This window comes from Canis lupus, chromosome 7 (assembly GCF_003254725.2).
Source record: "Canis lupus dingo isolate Sandy chromosome 7, ASM325472v2, whole genome shotgun sequence".
Classification (NCBI taxonomy): Eukaryota; Metazoa; Chordata; class Mammalia; order Carnivora; family Canidae; genus Canis; species Canis lupus.
This window is the reverse complement of record NC_064249.1, coordinates 25,718,690-25,735,295: the sequence shown is the minus strand read 5'-3', so window position 1 is coordinate 25,735,295 and position 16,606 is coordinate 25,718,690. Positions and strand designations below refer to the sequence as shown.

The following is a 16,606-nucleotide window of genomic DNA, read 5'->3' as shown; positions in this document are numbered from 1 at the left end:
AATCCCAATCCACTACCCTTGAGCAGCTCATTTTCATGGCTTTCTTAAATTCCTTTATTCTCCTTTCCTGCTTCCAAGGGGATAGACTGAGTTTTCTTCTACTACTTTAAATGCTGTATATTCTACTTCTTTCTTATAAAATCCAAACTTATGTTTAGAACCCCTTTTTGGTTGCCTAATGATATCAATACTTTTATCTTGCCTTAAAAAAACTCTTTACTATGTGTTGTCTCCATAGTCATGCATACATGTTTAAATTTGAGTTCTGGGTTAGATACTTCCCTTTCTGTTTTTATTTGGTTCTAGCTTTTTAAAAAAGGGAATAAATTTCACTAAGATATTTGGCCATTCTTATATTCTTATCTCTTATAGCAGCTCCTGGGTGTGTTTCTCTTATTTAGAACTTTCTCCAAGAGTATAGTCAATATAATATCTCTATGAGGCATACCTGAGGCTGTGTATGCCTAAGACTATTTACTTAAGCCATTTTTTTTAATGAAAATGTAACTAGATGCAAAATTCTTAGTTCAGAGGCCTTTTCCCTCAATATGTCAAAAACAGAATTTTGTTATCTCTTTGCATCCACTACTCTTGTTGAGAATTCTGACCACATCCTTAGGAAGGAATTCATGCTCTTTTCTTGACCATGATACATCCAAGGGCTCCTTGTCTCCTCAAATGGATTGGGCTGCCAGTATGATCCATGTTATTAGTTACTTAGCCAAAGCTTTGCTCTCACGAAAAACCCTCCACATATGTTAAATGCCTATTTTGGCAGCTAAATACTCTGGTGAGCCCTTAGTGTATGAAAGTTTAAGCTTGTCAAAATAAGCTCAAGTGAGAGAAATTGATGGGCAGAGTTTGCTAATATAATGTCTGAAAGCAGCAAATGGTTCACATCCAAATCACAGAGTCATAACATCTAAAACACTTGACTTCTATTTCAATTTTCTCCCTGAAGCCAATCTCAAGAAGCAGGCTGATACATAAGAGACACAACTAATTTTCAAAAAGTTTTGTTTTCTTTCCTGTAAAATTATATGGACTTTGAATAAGGAATGTGGATGTTGTGACGCAAGTCAATGACTACTGTCAACAACTTCAATAGTAGGAAACCCTAGCAATATAATCAAAATACTCTTCATTCATTCATTTACTTTTTTATTCATTCTATATGCTCATTAAAAGCATTCTTGAGTCCTTGCTACATGTCAAGCTCTGTGTTGACTATGTATCAGGCATATGAATGAGCGATTGCTCATGTGGAGCTAACCAAACGGTGGAAGAAATAGGTATCAGTTCAAGAGTGTCCCAGACAAATGCAAGATCACACATAAGAGGAGAGACGATTGAAGGAGCAATTATTGTGCTCTTCAAATATATTAAAGGAATGTGATATGGTCAGGTTGCCTTGTGGAAATGAGGACTATCTGAGATTTGAAGGATGACCAGGAACTAAAAACACAAAGATGAAGAGGGAAGAGTGTTTCAGGCAGAGGGAACAGCATGTGAAAAGAATGTGGCTGGCAGGTTGGCTGAGAGTCCAATGGAAGCCAAGGTGGCCAAAGCACAGAATTCACCAGGCAACATCATGTGATACAAAGATGGGGAAATGGGTTGGATTCACAATGTATGTGACTTCCTTTTTTTTTTTTTTTTAAGATTTTACTTATTTATTCATGAGACACAGGGGGGGGAGGGGCGGGGGGGGCAGGGACATAGGCAAAGGGAAAAGCAGGCACCATGCAGGAAGCCCAATGTGGGACTTGATCCCAGGACTCCAGGATCACTCCCTGAGCCAAAGTCAGACGCTCAACCACTGAGCCAGCCAGGCAGGCGTCCCTGTGTGTGACGTCCTAAGCCTTGTTGGGGATTTCCATCTTTAGCCTGGGAGCAAGGGAAAGCTTAGAAGTTTCTAAGCCTGGGTATGGAGGTGGTATGATCATGTTGCATGTGGAAAATTTTCCTTTGGCCAGAATGTGAGGGTGTATTACTGTGGGAAAGGATCATGAACTGTAGCAGCTGAATAACACTTCCAGGAATTGGAAATGTGTAATTGTGTGTCTAAGTAGAAGCAAAGCTTTCTCACATGTGTCCATTTAGCCTGCTTTGGAATATTACCTCCAATGTGCAAGAGTACAGAGACAATTTCCTTTCCCTACTTCTGTTATACAATTTTGGAAATTTGTAATTATACTGACTTCTAGAATAGATCAATCAATCCACTATTATGTATACAGAGATATGAGCAGGTCTTTTTAAACAGGTTTCCTGCGGTTGATCATCTGAAAACTGATGGCATTGTTTCTCGCGATTCCCTGATGCAGTGTAAACAGTTGCACAGTGCATCAGAATTATCTGGAGGACTAGTGGAAACACACTACTGGGCCCTACTCTCAGTTTATGATTCAGTTTCTAGGATGAGGGACCAATAATTTGCCTTTTCAATGAGATCTCAGGTGATGCTGATGATTCTAATCCAGGAATCACGTTTTGAGAACCACTGCCCCAGTGCATCAGACCCACCTATGGCTGCACATTAAAATCACCTGGGAAGTTTTAACAATAACAGCTTAGGGGTCCCTCAGACCAAATAAGTCAGAATATCCAAAATGATGGTGACATCTACACATTAGACTGAGAAACACTGATCTGATGCCTTAGATATTTAATATTAAGCCTGAAGTTGCATTACTTTGTCTCTCTTTTCCCTTTATTTCCAAACAACTCATTAAGGCCCAACCATAAAGAAATTAGGATCTTTTCAAGAGAAATAATTTTGAGATACATACTATTTATAGAATATTTATCTTTCTTTTCTGTATGTGCAACTGTTTACACATTTATTTACAAAATAGGATCATACTATTCATAGTATTTTTTGATATATATTTTAAAATATTTTTTTCATTTATTTGAGAGAGAGAGGGAGAAAGCATGAGCTGGGCTCAGGGCAAAGGGAGAGGGAGAAGCAGACTTCCCACTGAGCAGGAAGCCCAACATGGGTCTTGATACCAGGACCCTGAGATCATGACCTGAGCTAAAGACAAATGCTTAACTGACAGAGCCACCTCATTGCCCCTTTAATATGTTTTTAAATATGTTTTTCCTGCTCATTAATATACCTGAACAGATGCTCACATTTTCATATTAATGAATATATTTTTAAAAACTTTTAATGCTGATGTATTATCTCATTGTGTGAAAAGCAGTTCTAATGATATCTTTAAAAATTCCTAGAATAAGAATTACTGGATAAATGAAATTCGTGTTTTAAGATTTTCAGTACATATAACCAAATTGTATACAAAATGTATACAAACTTGTACTCTCATATATGAGTCTCCACTTCCTCATACTTTAACCAACCTTTAAAATTATTATTAAATCCATTTTCTAATTCAATACTTGAAAAATTATATTACTAAAAAAATTTTAAGTTTATCTGAGTTTACCTTTAAAGGCCTACTAGTCAACATCCATTTTTTTCTCAATCAGCGTGGTTAATGAAAACCTATATGCTACATGTGAACATCACTTGGATCTTTAAATTACCACTTTTGTGCATATCTTGTGACAGTGGGGGGTATTGAAGCCCAGATAATCTTTTAGTTGTCTATATAATTTTCCTATCTTCTACCATCAGAATGAAAGTCTTGAAATGCCTGGTCCCCAAAAGATATTATCATCTAGATGTGTGTGTATGTGTGTGTGTGTGTGTGTGTGTGTGTGTGTTTTCGGTTATGACTCATGTCTTTGGAGATGAATAGCACTAGCTTCAGTAACCTAGGTGCTGATGAAACCTATTACATAATTTCCTATAGTGTGGATTGCGGTCAGCAGGGCAGGATTTCTCCTCTATTCCCTGCTTCAACTTCTTCCCACAAAATGCAGAGCTTTCTCCCTACCATTCTAGATGCTCCCACAACCAGATTCCACCTCCTTTGAATTTGTACCTGCTATGGGGGGAAGGGGAAAAACACTTCCCTTCCTACATGGCCTTGGTATGCCCAAGAGAGAATACCTCTGTTGCTACATCACACCGTTAAGGACCATGTAAGCAAGCTTCACGTAGCCCAGAGGGTGTTCTTTGGCAGATGTAGCTCTGGAAGTTGGCTTGGCTTCAAAAGAAAGAGGGCTTGGTCTATGCTGCATAATTAGTAATTTCTAAATCAATACAAAGGGAAAGCCTCTCACAGGGGCAAGCTGCATTGCAGCCTCAGAACAAGCTGAATGACTCATTTGGGTGTATGACATTACCTTGAACATTCTTGCGTGTGTTAACTTTATACCAGCTCAATTAAAAGCATTTAAATGATGGCATTTAAGCCAAAAACCATATATATAATATATATATAAATATATAATATGTATATAATATATAATATATATATAATATTTTCATACATGAAGAAACTATCAGGTTGGAATAATCCAGAATTTGCATTGGCACAGCCCTTGTCTTCTATCTGAAATATGCCTTCTCAACTCAAATGGTGCTTCTTTTCATAAAATATAAGGGAGGAGTTGGTCACAATTTCCCATTTCCACATGGAACCCATGTTTCAGCATCTTTGATTCTTAAGAAAATCACTCTATAATTACCACAAATCTATTTTGCTGTAGTTTATCTCCTGGCTGTCACACCACCATGATTAAAGAGTCAATCAAAATTACATGCAGACATCTAGAAAAGTGATCAACATCATAGGCACATACCCATACTCTAATCTACAGGAAAGCATCATGACTCATCGGCTCCTGTGGAAGAAATTTGGACTGGATAATCTTTCAATCCTTCCTACTTTTAAGGTCTTGTGTCTTTAGACCTTCATGTTAATGTTGTGGGAAGAAATGAAAAAGTTGTCCCTACTCCATTTTCCCAAATCTTCTAAAAACCCTTCTGTATTGATGTCTGTCTTACATACAATGAAGTGCACAGATCTTAACCATTCAGTGTTTAAGCATGACCCTGACCAAAATTAGAATATTACTAGTCCTCAAGAGATGCTCCTTTTTTTTTTTTTTTTTTTTTTTTTTTTTAATTTATGATAGTCACAGAGAGAGAGAGAGAGGCACAGAGACACAGGCAGAGGGAGAAGCAGGCTCCATGAACCGGGAGCCCGATGTGGGATTCGATCCCGGGTCTCCAGGATCGTGCCCTGGGCCAAAGGCAGGTGCCAAACCGCTGCGCCACCCAGGGATCCCGAGATGCTCCTTTATATTCCTTTTTAGTCTCTATCTTCTCAAGGGCAATATCGATTTCGTACTCAAACACCATAGACTAATTTTGCTCATTTTCTAAGTGTTATATAATAATGGAATGATGAAGTATACATTCTTGTGTGTCTAGCTTTTTTCATGCAATATTATCTCTGTGAGATTAATCTATATTGTTAAGAGTAGCAGTAATTAGTTGTTCTTCATTTCTAATATTCCATTGTACAAACATACAACAGCTTATTTGTCCATTCTATGGATGGATATTTGGGTGGTTTCCAATTTTTTTACTGTCATGAATAAAACAACTATGAATATTCTTATATATGTTTTATTGCACATAAGCATGCATTTCTATTGTGTATATACAGCCAGGAGGGGAATTGTTATGTCATAGGGTCATATAGCTCAGAAGATACATATTTTCCAAAGTAGATTTACTAATTTACATAGCCACCAAAAATGTAAATCTCTATACTCTCACCAACAGTGGGTGGTGTTGTCCTTTCAATTTAATCCAATCTGATGTGATATATCTCATTATGGGGTATATCTGCATTTTCTTGAAAACTAGTAGCTAAGGCTTTTACCTTTCTTTCTCTTTCTTCTTTCTTTCTTTCTTTCTTTCTTTCTTTCTTTCTTTCTTTCTTTCTTTCTTTTATCATAACGGCCTTTATCATATATTAAATTTCCTTATACATTTATTCTTTTTTTTGAAATTTGTATCCCATTAATCTCAGCCTATTCATGAATGAATATAACACTATTTTAGTTTCTACTTTGTTCTATATGCCCCATGCTGTACTTTTCATCTCTATGACTTATTAGTTTCTATGTCTTAATCCTCTTCACCTATTTTGCCCATGACCCCCCACCTCCTCTTAGGCAACCACCAGTTCTCTGTATTTAAGAATGTTTGTTTTTGTTTATTTTGTTTTTTAGATTCCACATATCATATGGTATTTGTCTTTCTCTATCTGACTTTGCATAATATGTTTTAGTCCATCCATGTTGTCACAAATGGAAAGATTTCATTCCTTTTTATGGATGAGTAATATTCCATTGTGTGTGTGTGTGTGTGTATATATATATATATATATATAACATATATATAAAACATATTTATATATATAAAACACATATTCATTCATTTATCAATGGACACTTGGATTATATCCTATATATGCACAAGATACATTCACTCCTGTGTTTACTGCAGCATTACAACAGCCAAGATATGGAAGAAGCCTAAGTGTCCCATTACTGCTTACATAACTCTAATCAGGCTTTTATATACATCAGTCCAGTGGAACTGCTGTTGTCAAGTAACAAATGGCCTCCATGTTGGCAAATCACTTCTTAGTTCTTATCTCATCCTCTTGATCTCAAAACCACACATCCCTTGTTTTCTTCCTACATTCTTTCTCTGTCTTTTATGTCAGAACAAGTGCCCTGTTGAATTCAACTGCTCCCCTGACTCCAACCTCCTTATTTCCTTCTCCTACTTTGTTTCTCTATATTGATTATAACCATTTATAGTAGTATATGATACGCCAATATTTATTGTTTCACTCCCACTACAGTAAGAGATGAAAACTCCATGAAGCCAGGATTTTTGTCTCTTTTGTTTCCTGATATATTTCCTACACCTAGAACAGTCCCTGTCGTATAGCAAGAACTCAATAAATGATGAATAATTGAGTGATTGAATGAATGCAACAATAGGAGAAAAATGGCCAGAGTAGTGGGAAAATATATTCTGCCAAGAAATATTTAATGAATGACTACTACAGACATAGCCCTACTTGAACCTAGCACTCTAAACTTTATATGACTTGCAAACACCAGAGTTCACATTTTAAAGGCAGGTGCCCTTTATTTTATGAGTACCACATATGTAGGTAGAGAGGAAATCAAATCTTTGAAAACATTTGGCTTTGGGGATGGAGTTGCCAACGGCCTACAGAGCAACATGCCTAAGTTTTATTGTGACTACTGCGACACATACCTCACCCATGACTCTCCATCTGTGAGAAAGACACACTGCAGTGGTAGGAAACACAAAGAGAATGTGAAAGACTACTATCAGAAATGGATGGAAGAGCAAGCTCAGAGCCTGATCGACAAAACAACCACTGCATTTCAACAAGGAAAGATACCTCCTACTCCATTCTCTGCTCCTCCTCCTGCAGGGACAATGATCCCACCTCCCCCCAGTCTCCCGGGTCCTCCTCGCCCTGGTATAATGCCAGCCCCCCATATGGGGGGCCCTCCCATGATGCCAATGATGGGCCCTCCTCCTCCTGGAATGATGCCAGTGGGACCTGCTCCTGGAATGAAGCCACCTATGGGAGGCCATATGCCAATGATGCCTGGGCCCCCAATGATGAGACCTCCTGCTTGTCCCATGATGCTGCCCACTTGGCCAGGAATGACTCGACCAGACAGATAAGGAGAGACAGGAACCTCTTTATATTCATTTTATATTACTTGTTCTACTTCACCAGGAGATCATGGTGCTGTGACTCTGGGTGTTTTCTAACAGCATGACAAGGAAGACTTGCTTTCCCTTCCTATCAAAGAGAGAATAGTTTTTGCAGGGGAGTAGTGGGACAAAAAAAAAAGGCAATTTTCATTTGTATTGTGAAATGTGAAAATAAAATTGTCAACTATTTTAGTTATATATATTAAAAAAAAAAACATTTGGCTTTGCTTTTTGTGGCAAGTGTCAAGATTTCTTAAAAGAAAGCATCCAAAATAATTTTGTCATCAGCTTACACTGTAATCTAAACAGAGGAAGGATGTGGTTTGGCACAAATCACTTCATCCACTTCTACCAGGAGCTTCCTCAGAACTCTACAACTGTTGAAATAGTAGCTAAGGTGTATCAGCTACCAATCTGGACTAAACTCTAGGTTACATAACAAAGGTAGTTAGTAAGCTTAGACTAAAATCTCTGTGTCCAGAGAAGACATTCAAACTGAAACTTAGCACAAGAAAAGGGCAAAGTCAACAAGCTTGGTAGTTTCTGTCACAAAACAAAAATCTCTGGGCTTTGGCCCAGGGAAGAGCAAGGGAGTAGACAATAGGTGAGAGATGTGGGTTCATGGGAGGTCAAAAACAAGGTGGAAGGCACACAGAATTTGTAAGCTCGGTAGTACTTAGTATGCATTTTACATTCTGGGATCTACAGCCTGGATCTCTTAAAGGTATTTGTGGTATCAGGTGCCATGTCAGCTGGATGCTACTCACAGAAGTGTATTTCTAAATTTTCAAGATTTAGCAGCCCAAATTTGAAGACCAAGAACAGAGTAAGTAATATGGAAGGCTTTGCTATAAGAATTGGAGACTATATCCAAAATATGCTGAGTTTCTTCCTCAGATTCCTGGCCACTGGACAAATTTTACAAAGGTGGTAGATAGCTGGTAGCCCAAGTCCTCTTCCTCTAAAAGTACAAGAAGACATTTTGGGTAATAAACCACTACATGACTATTTCCATTCTTGGGTTACTGACTACATTTTCCCCTATATGATGGATGGATGTATGTCCTGTTTTAATTCTTCCTTCTAGGTTATAATTATAAGGAGTATAGTGGCTATAGGTTACTTATCTCTAAATCTTTTCTTCTACCAGAATAAAGGCTATAGTTTGCTCATCTCTAAATCATTTCCCTACCACTACCTCTACCTACTCCAGTGTCTTGAACATGGCAGGAACTCAATAAATACAGTTGAATTGAATGGAGTTTCCCTCAAATGTGTGAGAAGTCAAATTACCTTTATGGCATACTGAAACTCTCCTATAGTGTGATTTTCTCCCTTCTACACAACCGGACCAAACTGGTTTGCCCAAACTTCCTGCCTGGGTAACTAGAGGTAAACTTTTTGCTGACTTTAAGTATTTGTCATAACCTCATAAGAGATAAGATCCTTGCATTTGCAATCCCCACAAGATTAATGAAAATAAATTAATAATAATAAACATGGGTTTATTGATGATTGATAAATGAATTTGGAAATACTTGGGTAGTAAACATGGCCAGAGTATGTTCTGCGAACCTCAGACATCTCTCTACAAACATGAACAGTATTCTGCTTTGAAAACAACCATGAGGATACATTGTGGTATTTGGTAATGGTTCACTACATTTGGCTGAGATTAGTCAATTCCTTCCAAAGTCACCGAGGAGAGAACAATGGTAGGTCATCATGCAATGTAGCTGAACCAGAGCTATTAATTCCTCAGTCATTTCTCAGCTGTGAGTCAGTAGTACTGAGTTCATGGCCTGTTCAAGGAGAGAGCATTGGGTAAAACCCTGGAGTGTGACTTTACTGTTGTCATTTTCAGCTCCCAGCAATACTTACCAACATATGTGATGTCAGATACTGTCCCGTGGAATATGATTTCCTATCTACTTATAATCTCTCTTCTTCCTTAAAGACAATTCCATTTCTTTTTTAAATGCCTACACACCTGTATTTTATCAAGGGCATTTGGTAAGAAGAGAGTGGTGAAGAAGGAGGAATGGACAGAAAGGAAGCTTAGATATTAAGAAGACTCTATAAAATAATGGAGTCTCACCTGGTCAGGAAATGATTGAAAACAATTATGTGGAATGATTTTGTCTTTCTTTGGAATTTCAACAACTGCGGCTTTTTCTTACATAGGTTGCTGGGAATTTTTTTCCTGTCATATAGAATAAGCAAAACCATCTTTATTAAACTCTAAGGATGAACACAGAGATGGTTAACTTTATGTGTCAACATGAATATGTCACAGTATCTAGATATTTGGTCAGACACCATTCTAGGTGTCCTTGTGAGCCTGTTTTAGATGATATTAGTATTTAAATCAGTAGACTTTAAGTAAACCAGAGTATGGATTACCTTCCATAAGGTGGATAGGCCTTATCAAATCAGTTGAAGTCCTTGAGAGAAAAAGACTGACCTCTCCCAAAACAGGACTGCCTTTTGACATGAGCTGCAACATCAACTCTTCCCTGGGTCTCCAGCCTACTGGCCTACCCTGCTAGCCTCTATAATCAAACTTGCTAGCCTCTGAAATTACATGTACCAATTTCATAAAATAAATTTTTCAGATAGATAAAGATTATAGACGTATATAGATACACACACGTATTTTATTAGTTCTGTTTCTTTAGAGAATAATGACCAATACAAATACATACCCAAATGTTAGCATTGGGCTTCTTAGGGCCAACAATACAGGTATTCAATCTGAATCAAAGACTGAATAAACTTCAGGTTGCTCAGAAGCCATTACCTTGATTCTAAAAGGAAATGCTAGTCTGTTGAGGATTATTTCCTAAAATGACACTTTCCCTGGGGAAACTTCTCCTGAGCACTCACTGCTCCAGTTGATAGTGGGAAGTCACTTATAGCGATCTCTGATCCTAGACCCCTTTCTGTATATGGCTCTCCTCTCTCATCTGATTTTTGAGATACTTTTGCATTCAGCTTCTTCAATGTGGACATTCTGTTCCACATGACCTATGTTTTCAATCAAGATATTAAACAAACACCAAAGAAAAATTTTAAAAAGTTATGTAGGAAGGGTGTTTGTTTTTCCTGTTTACATTTCCCCAAAGAAATCAATCCATCTGCTTGATAATGAGTATCTGTCTACTTGTGTCAGAAGCAGCTGCTATTTTCTTGTAAAATCTGTTAGGTGAACAATTTATTTCCCTTTTCTAGAATTTTAAACTACTGAAAAGTCACTTTTCTTTGCTTGGCTACCAAAATGAGAAAACAGATGCAATTTACATGAAACAAAGCATTAAGTTACATTCTACTAGGAGTTTTCAAACCTTCAAATGAACTGTGAACCAGGAACATGCAGCATTTTTGAGGCTGTTTCTGCCTGATAATAAAATATTCTATTAACTCGATTTAAATTCTATTAACTTGATTTAAATTTAGGCTGTATTGCTATGTTTAGTCTACCTTGTTATGTTTAGTCTTGGCAATGATCAGCAAAAAGTATGATTGTGTTTACGCTGAACTAACTGATTTGCCTGGAAATTGTGTTGTTTTGTGTATGTGGCAAATTTATGAACTAATTTTGCACTTCGTTTCATGTTTTACTTTCATAATTGAGGTTCTATTGATCAATAATTTTAATGATATCAATAATACTTAAATAGTGGTTCTTTGAGCCTGTTTGTATTCCTTCCTTCTTTTTTGTTTTTTCTTTTCTTTTGGAATGGACATATACTCTCAGTTAAGGAACTAGAATTTGAAGAAGAGTCTCGTAGCAGGCCAGAATATATAAAATTCAATCTTGAACAGCCTCTTCCAAAAAGAACATTTTGTGTTCCATTCTGTGTTCCTACCTAGTTCCACGTCTCTAGATAGATAGATAGATAGATAGATAGATAGATAGATACAGATACATAGATTGAGTTTATCATACTCCTCAGAATGTGCACTATTGTTATAGTTCCATACTAGTCTCTTGCTTAATTTCTTTCATTCTTTCATTCTTTTTTCTTTACCACTCCTTGTCTCCATCTCCACACACCACATCAAGTATTCTAATGTGTTTAACTGTATTCTTTTGTGTTTGTTCTTACAAAATATGCATTTTATGTGCATTAATTTTAAATTCCTGCAAATGCGATCATTTATAGATTTCACTCCTGTTTCTATCTTTTGTTGTTAAAAATTCATCCATAAATATTTAGCATTCATTTATGGAGCTGTGGACATATGTGGTCTATTATTTCTCTCACTACATAGTCCTTTATGTAGGACTTCACTTTTAAACTATCTTTTTTGGTAGGACTGGACACTAGGATTGCCTCTAATTTTCAGCACTGAAAACAAGACTATGATAAGTTTCCTTGAAAAATGTTCTATTATGGAACTGTATAAGAATGTCTTTGGATAGGTTATTAGAAATATATGATTACTGGGTTATAAAGTATGGGGATATTTATTTGAACTAAGTTGCTAAAGAGTTCTCTATCAGTTTCTACTCTCCAGGAAAGATATCCACTTATCTCCATCAACATCTGGCAATGAACAGCTTTCTCTAATTTTTTTTTTCAGTTAAACAAGTGTAAAATAATGTATTATTGTTGATTAATTTGCATTTTCTCTGATTACTAGTGTATTTGAATAGCTTTTTTTTTTTCTTTTTTAGAGAGGGCATGGGAAGACAGGCAGAAGAAGAGGGAGAGACAGGGAATCTCAAGTAGGCTCTACTCCCAGCACAGAGATCAACGCAGGGCAAGGTTCCATCTCACAACCCTAAGATCGCAATTTGAGCCAAAATCAAGAGTTGGACACTTAACTGACTGAGTCACCCAGGCACCCCTTGAGCAGCTTTTCATGTGCTTGTTAGCCTTTGGGTTTCCTCTTTGTAAATTACCCAATCATGTGCTTTTGATTGAAGATTCCTGTCTTGTTGATTTTCATATGTTGCTTATATATATTATTAGTCTTTTGTGGTTTTAGATATTTAAACGTCTCCCGGTATGTAACCTGTCAACTTTATATATGCTAATTTCTGATAACTTGTCTTGTTATTAGAGACAGAGAGAAAACATGAGCATTTTTCATTTGGTTATTAGTGATGAAGAAATGTGCAAAGTAATCTTAAATACAGCAAACACATTGAACTCTTAATAGCTCAAAGAATTGGTCTGAACCTCTGTTGGTTTCTCTAGATAAATAATTATATCTGGTGATTTTTATCTCTTTTCTTCCAATCCTTGAATTTACTTCTTTTTCTTTCCAAGTAACATTCATCAGCATATCTAGTACTATGTGAAATAGTAAGTGTATCCTTATATTATTCCCTGTCTTTAAAAGAATGCATCTTAGTTTTCTTCATTAACCACAATATATGTTCTAAGTTTTTTGTGTGTAACTTTTATGTAAGGAATTTCCTGGCTATTCCTAGTTTTCTCGTGGTTTTTTGTTTTGTTTTGTTTTGTTTTATTTTTTTCTCTCAGTGTAAATAAGTGCTGAATCATCCTCATGTGCTTTTGGAGTCTAACTACCCGAAGTTCATAAGATGTGTTGGGCAATACTGCTCTTATCCTGTTATCTGGGACAGCATAAGTAAGTTAGAAATTAAATGGGGAATCAGGGTTCTTTTTTAAGATAGACATTCTGCACTCCCAGGAAAGACATAGACTACTACATTTCCAGTTAGAAAATATTTGTCTTGTTCAAACTCAGCAATGGTTCTGTTTGGTGTCTTCTACCTTGGTAGGAGGATGCCTGGTCTTTTTAGCTATGGCTTTGAACCAAGAGGACTCTTAACTAAAGGAGGAATTTGCTTCTACTTTTCAAACTCAGTTTCAGTTCTCAATGAGCAGAAGCAATAGAGAGGGATTCTAAAGCTACCTCTTATGACGTAATTATTTTTGCTTCTTTGTTGTCCATGAACTTAATTACCCTGAGGACCAAAAGTAAGAGGAAGAGATGAGCATGTAAGGAAAAACATTGTGTTAAATTGCACCTGGCAAAATGCCATCACAAGGAAGACAGCTTTAATGTTTCCCTCAGCTTGACTAAGTTTTAGACAGGCTTCCCTCTAACTCTGTGCTCTAATCTTTTTCTTAGAGATTCTACTTTAGAAAACTTGTAATCGTAAATTCTTTCTATGGCTTTCTATAAGATGTAATTCTTTTTGAATGCTTCTTACTAGTTTTGTAACCTAAAACTGTCTTTCTCAAGAACGCAGGAGCAGTCCCTTTGAAATATAATCATCAAGGGACATAGCACTGTATTTAGTCTCTGTGGGAAAGTAGGAGCCTAACGTTAGTGGGTGACTTGCTCCAAGTTGCAAAATTATCTCGTCATGACATAAGAGAAATTTACTTTTCCTTTGGATAAAGTCAATTAGCATGTGTGGCTCACCTATGACTTCCCCCTAACATCCTCTAGTACTTCACTGACAACCATAAAAATATCTTGGAAAAGAGGTTTTGTATAGAGAAGCATGTGCATGAAAAAGAAAAATAGAGGCATCTTCAACCTTCCATGCATCTGGAATATTCTCATCTGACCCCCATTACTCCACTTCCCACCCACTACAGAAATCCCTACCCATCTTTCCAAAATTAGTTCACACATCTTGTCTTCTGTAAAGCCTTCCTAGAAACCCTACATCTGATGTTAATCTACCCTGTTAATACCTCTATCACATCATTGCCTACCATATTGTAATTATTTCTTTGTATGTCTGTCTCCATGAAGTCGGGGACTGTATCTCATTTAGCTCTTCAGCCTGAACACTTGTCATAGTACTTGACACATAACAGATACTCAATAAATATTGTTGAGTGATAGGTTTATTTTATATCCTGCTTTTCAACCTAAAGAGCAATTAGGTTTGAGGTATGTGCTTAGGATTTTATAATTAGGCTTGTATTACAGAGTTACTTGCCTATTACTATTTCTCTGTCCAGGAGAAAGTACCTAACACAATTTAAAATTCTATGTGGAGGGATCCCTGGGTGGCGCAGCGGTTTGGCGCCTGCCTTTGGCCCAGGGCGCGATCGTGGAGACCCGGGATCGAATCCCACATCAGGCTCCCGGTGCATGGAGCCTGCTTCTCCCTCTGCCTGTCTCTCTTTCTCTCCCTCTCTCTGTGACTATCATAAATAAATTTAAAAAAATTAAAAAAAAAATAAATAAAAAAAATAAAATAAAATTCTATGTGGAACTCCACCACTATACCTACATCCAATATGACACCATAGAAAATCATTCCTGCTCAGCAGTTAGTGGGAGACTGAGAGTTATGAATTCCAAATGGCCTTCCAGTCACTTAAAATAAAAAAATCAAAATATGACCAATTTTTATTCAGGAGACTAACATGTTTTGGGTTGTTTCATCATTAATGAGATTGGTTTGCCTTAATGGAGGTTATTTATTGAGCAATTGTCTGGGAAAAGGCAACAGTCAGAAGGCAGAAACATTTCACTTGTTGTATGTCATTCTCTTTTCCCCATTTTTTTCTCACAGGAAACACCAAGAATATATAGCTCAGATGGATTTTACCACAGCACTCACAAGGGCCAAATCAAGAGTTAAGGCTTTTTAGAAGTGTTGTTTTGTTTTTGTCTCCTGTTTGCTGTCAGTCCACTGCTACAACAGGAATTATAATCAAGTACTTGCTAAATTAGTACCTATGAACCCAGGCATTAGTAATTCAAAGAGCACAATATGATCTCTGTCCTATCAGAGCTGAGAAATCCATAGGAAAGACCAATGAAGAGAGAAACTATGCTGTTCTCTGCTTCCAGAGATTCTGATCTTCCAGGTTTCTTCTTTGCATGATATTCAGGATCCTATTTGCAAGAATTTTCAGATTCCTCATTGTGATATTGAGGTTGCAAAAAGAAATCCCAAAAGGAGTTAGGATTTCAGCAGTTCTGAAGATGAAGCTCAACCTGTAGATTCTAGTTTAAAAGGTCATGTTAAATCCCTGTGCTCACCTAAACCTGCACCCTACACTTGATGAACTGAGGTAAAACCTTTCTTACACGTGCACTTATGAATTGGGGCTCATTCTCCCATTCGGCAATCTGAGGCTAAATAAAAGCTGTAAACTGATTGACAGTAATGTTGAGGTTAATTTGGGAGTGCCTAGGTTTAGCTCAAGGCTGCCATGTAATCTGATACTTTCTGGATTTGAGTTTACCTCCACCCCTTTCCTCTCCTACAACTACCCTCCAGGTAACTTCATTTACATCACAACGGAAGTGTGAAAGGGTGGGGTAAGGCTGAAGAAAGAGTTTCTTTAGGTCATTGCCAGCCCTACTGAGGCAATAAATCAGGGTAGGTTTCTTAATATCCAAAGAATCTATCCTGCCAGTTGCCCAGCTTGTCTCAGGTGGCTAGACCAGTGGATGGAAACTGGTGGTGTTTCTTGAAATGGTTCAGGATTCCCTGAGTACGAGAGAGACAAAAAATGGGGTAGAAGAGACCAGTCCCATTGGCAAGAGGGAAAACAATCAAGTATGCTGTTTAAATATTGTGCCTGTAAAATTCCCATAGTCTATTGTTTTTTTGGGTTTCAATGAGAAACAAAAGAACATAAAAGTGTACATAAAAGAACTTGGAAAAATATTATGCCTATAGCTGGAAGGTAATGTTACTTTTATCTTGTGTTTATTTGGCAATCCCCCATTGTCATTAGTTCTCAATATAGAAATTATTTTTGCTCCACATCATATATGAGAACAGTAAAAGTTAAACTTAATAACATGCTGAAGGTCAAGTATGTGATGATTTTCTCCTTGTTCCTCATCTCTGACTCCCACACTCAACAAATATTCAGTAAGCCCTAATTCTGTACAAAGCACTGATACCTTTAAAAGTGTTTATCAATTGAATTTGATCTT

General features: G+C 37.0%; 1 protein-coding gene across 1 annotated transcript; it reads left to right on the top strand.

The window, feature by feature from the left end:
• The first annotated feature begins 7,166 nt into the window (after positions 1-7,166).
• Positions 7,167-7,797, top strand: LOC112648218 (U1 small nuclear ribonucleoprotein C-like). The gene has a single exon (XM_035719285.2). It carries the CDS (start codon positions 7,193-7,195, stop codon positions 7,670-7,672), a length of 480 nt encoding a protein of 159 aa, XP_035575178.1. The 5' UTR covers positions 7,167-7,192; the 3' UTR covers positions 7,673-7,797.
• Positions 7,798-16,606: the final 8,809 nt, after the last annotated feature.

Bases quoted from the DNA above. Each gene is read 5' to 3' on its own strand.
- LOC112648218 (XM_035719285.2), top strand. From the start codon at position 7,193: ATGCCTAAGTTTTATTGTGACTACTGCGACACATACCTCACCCATGAC.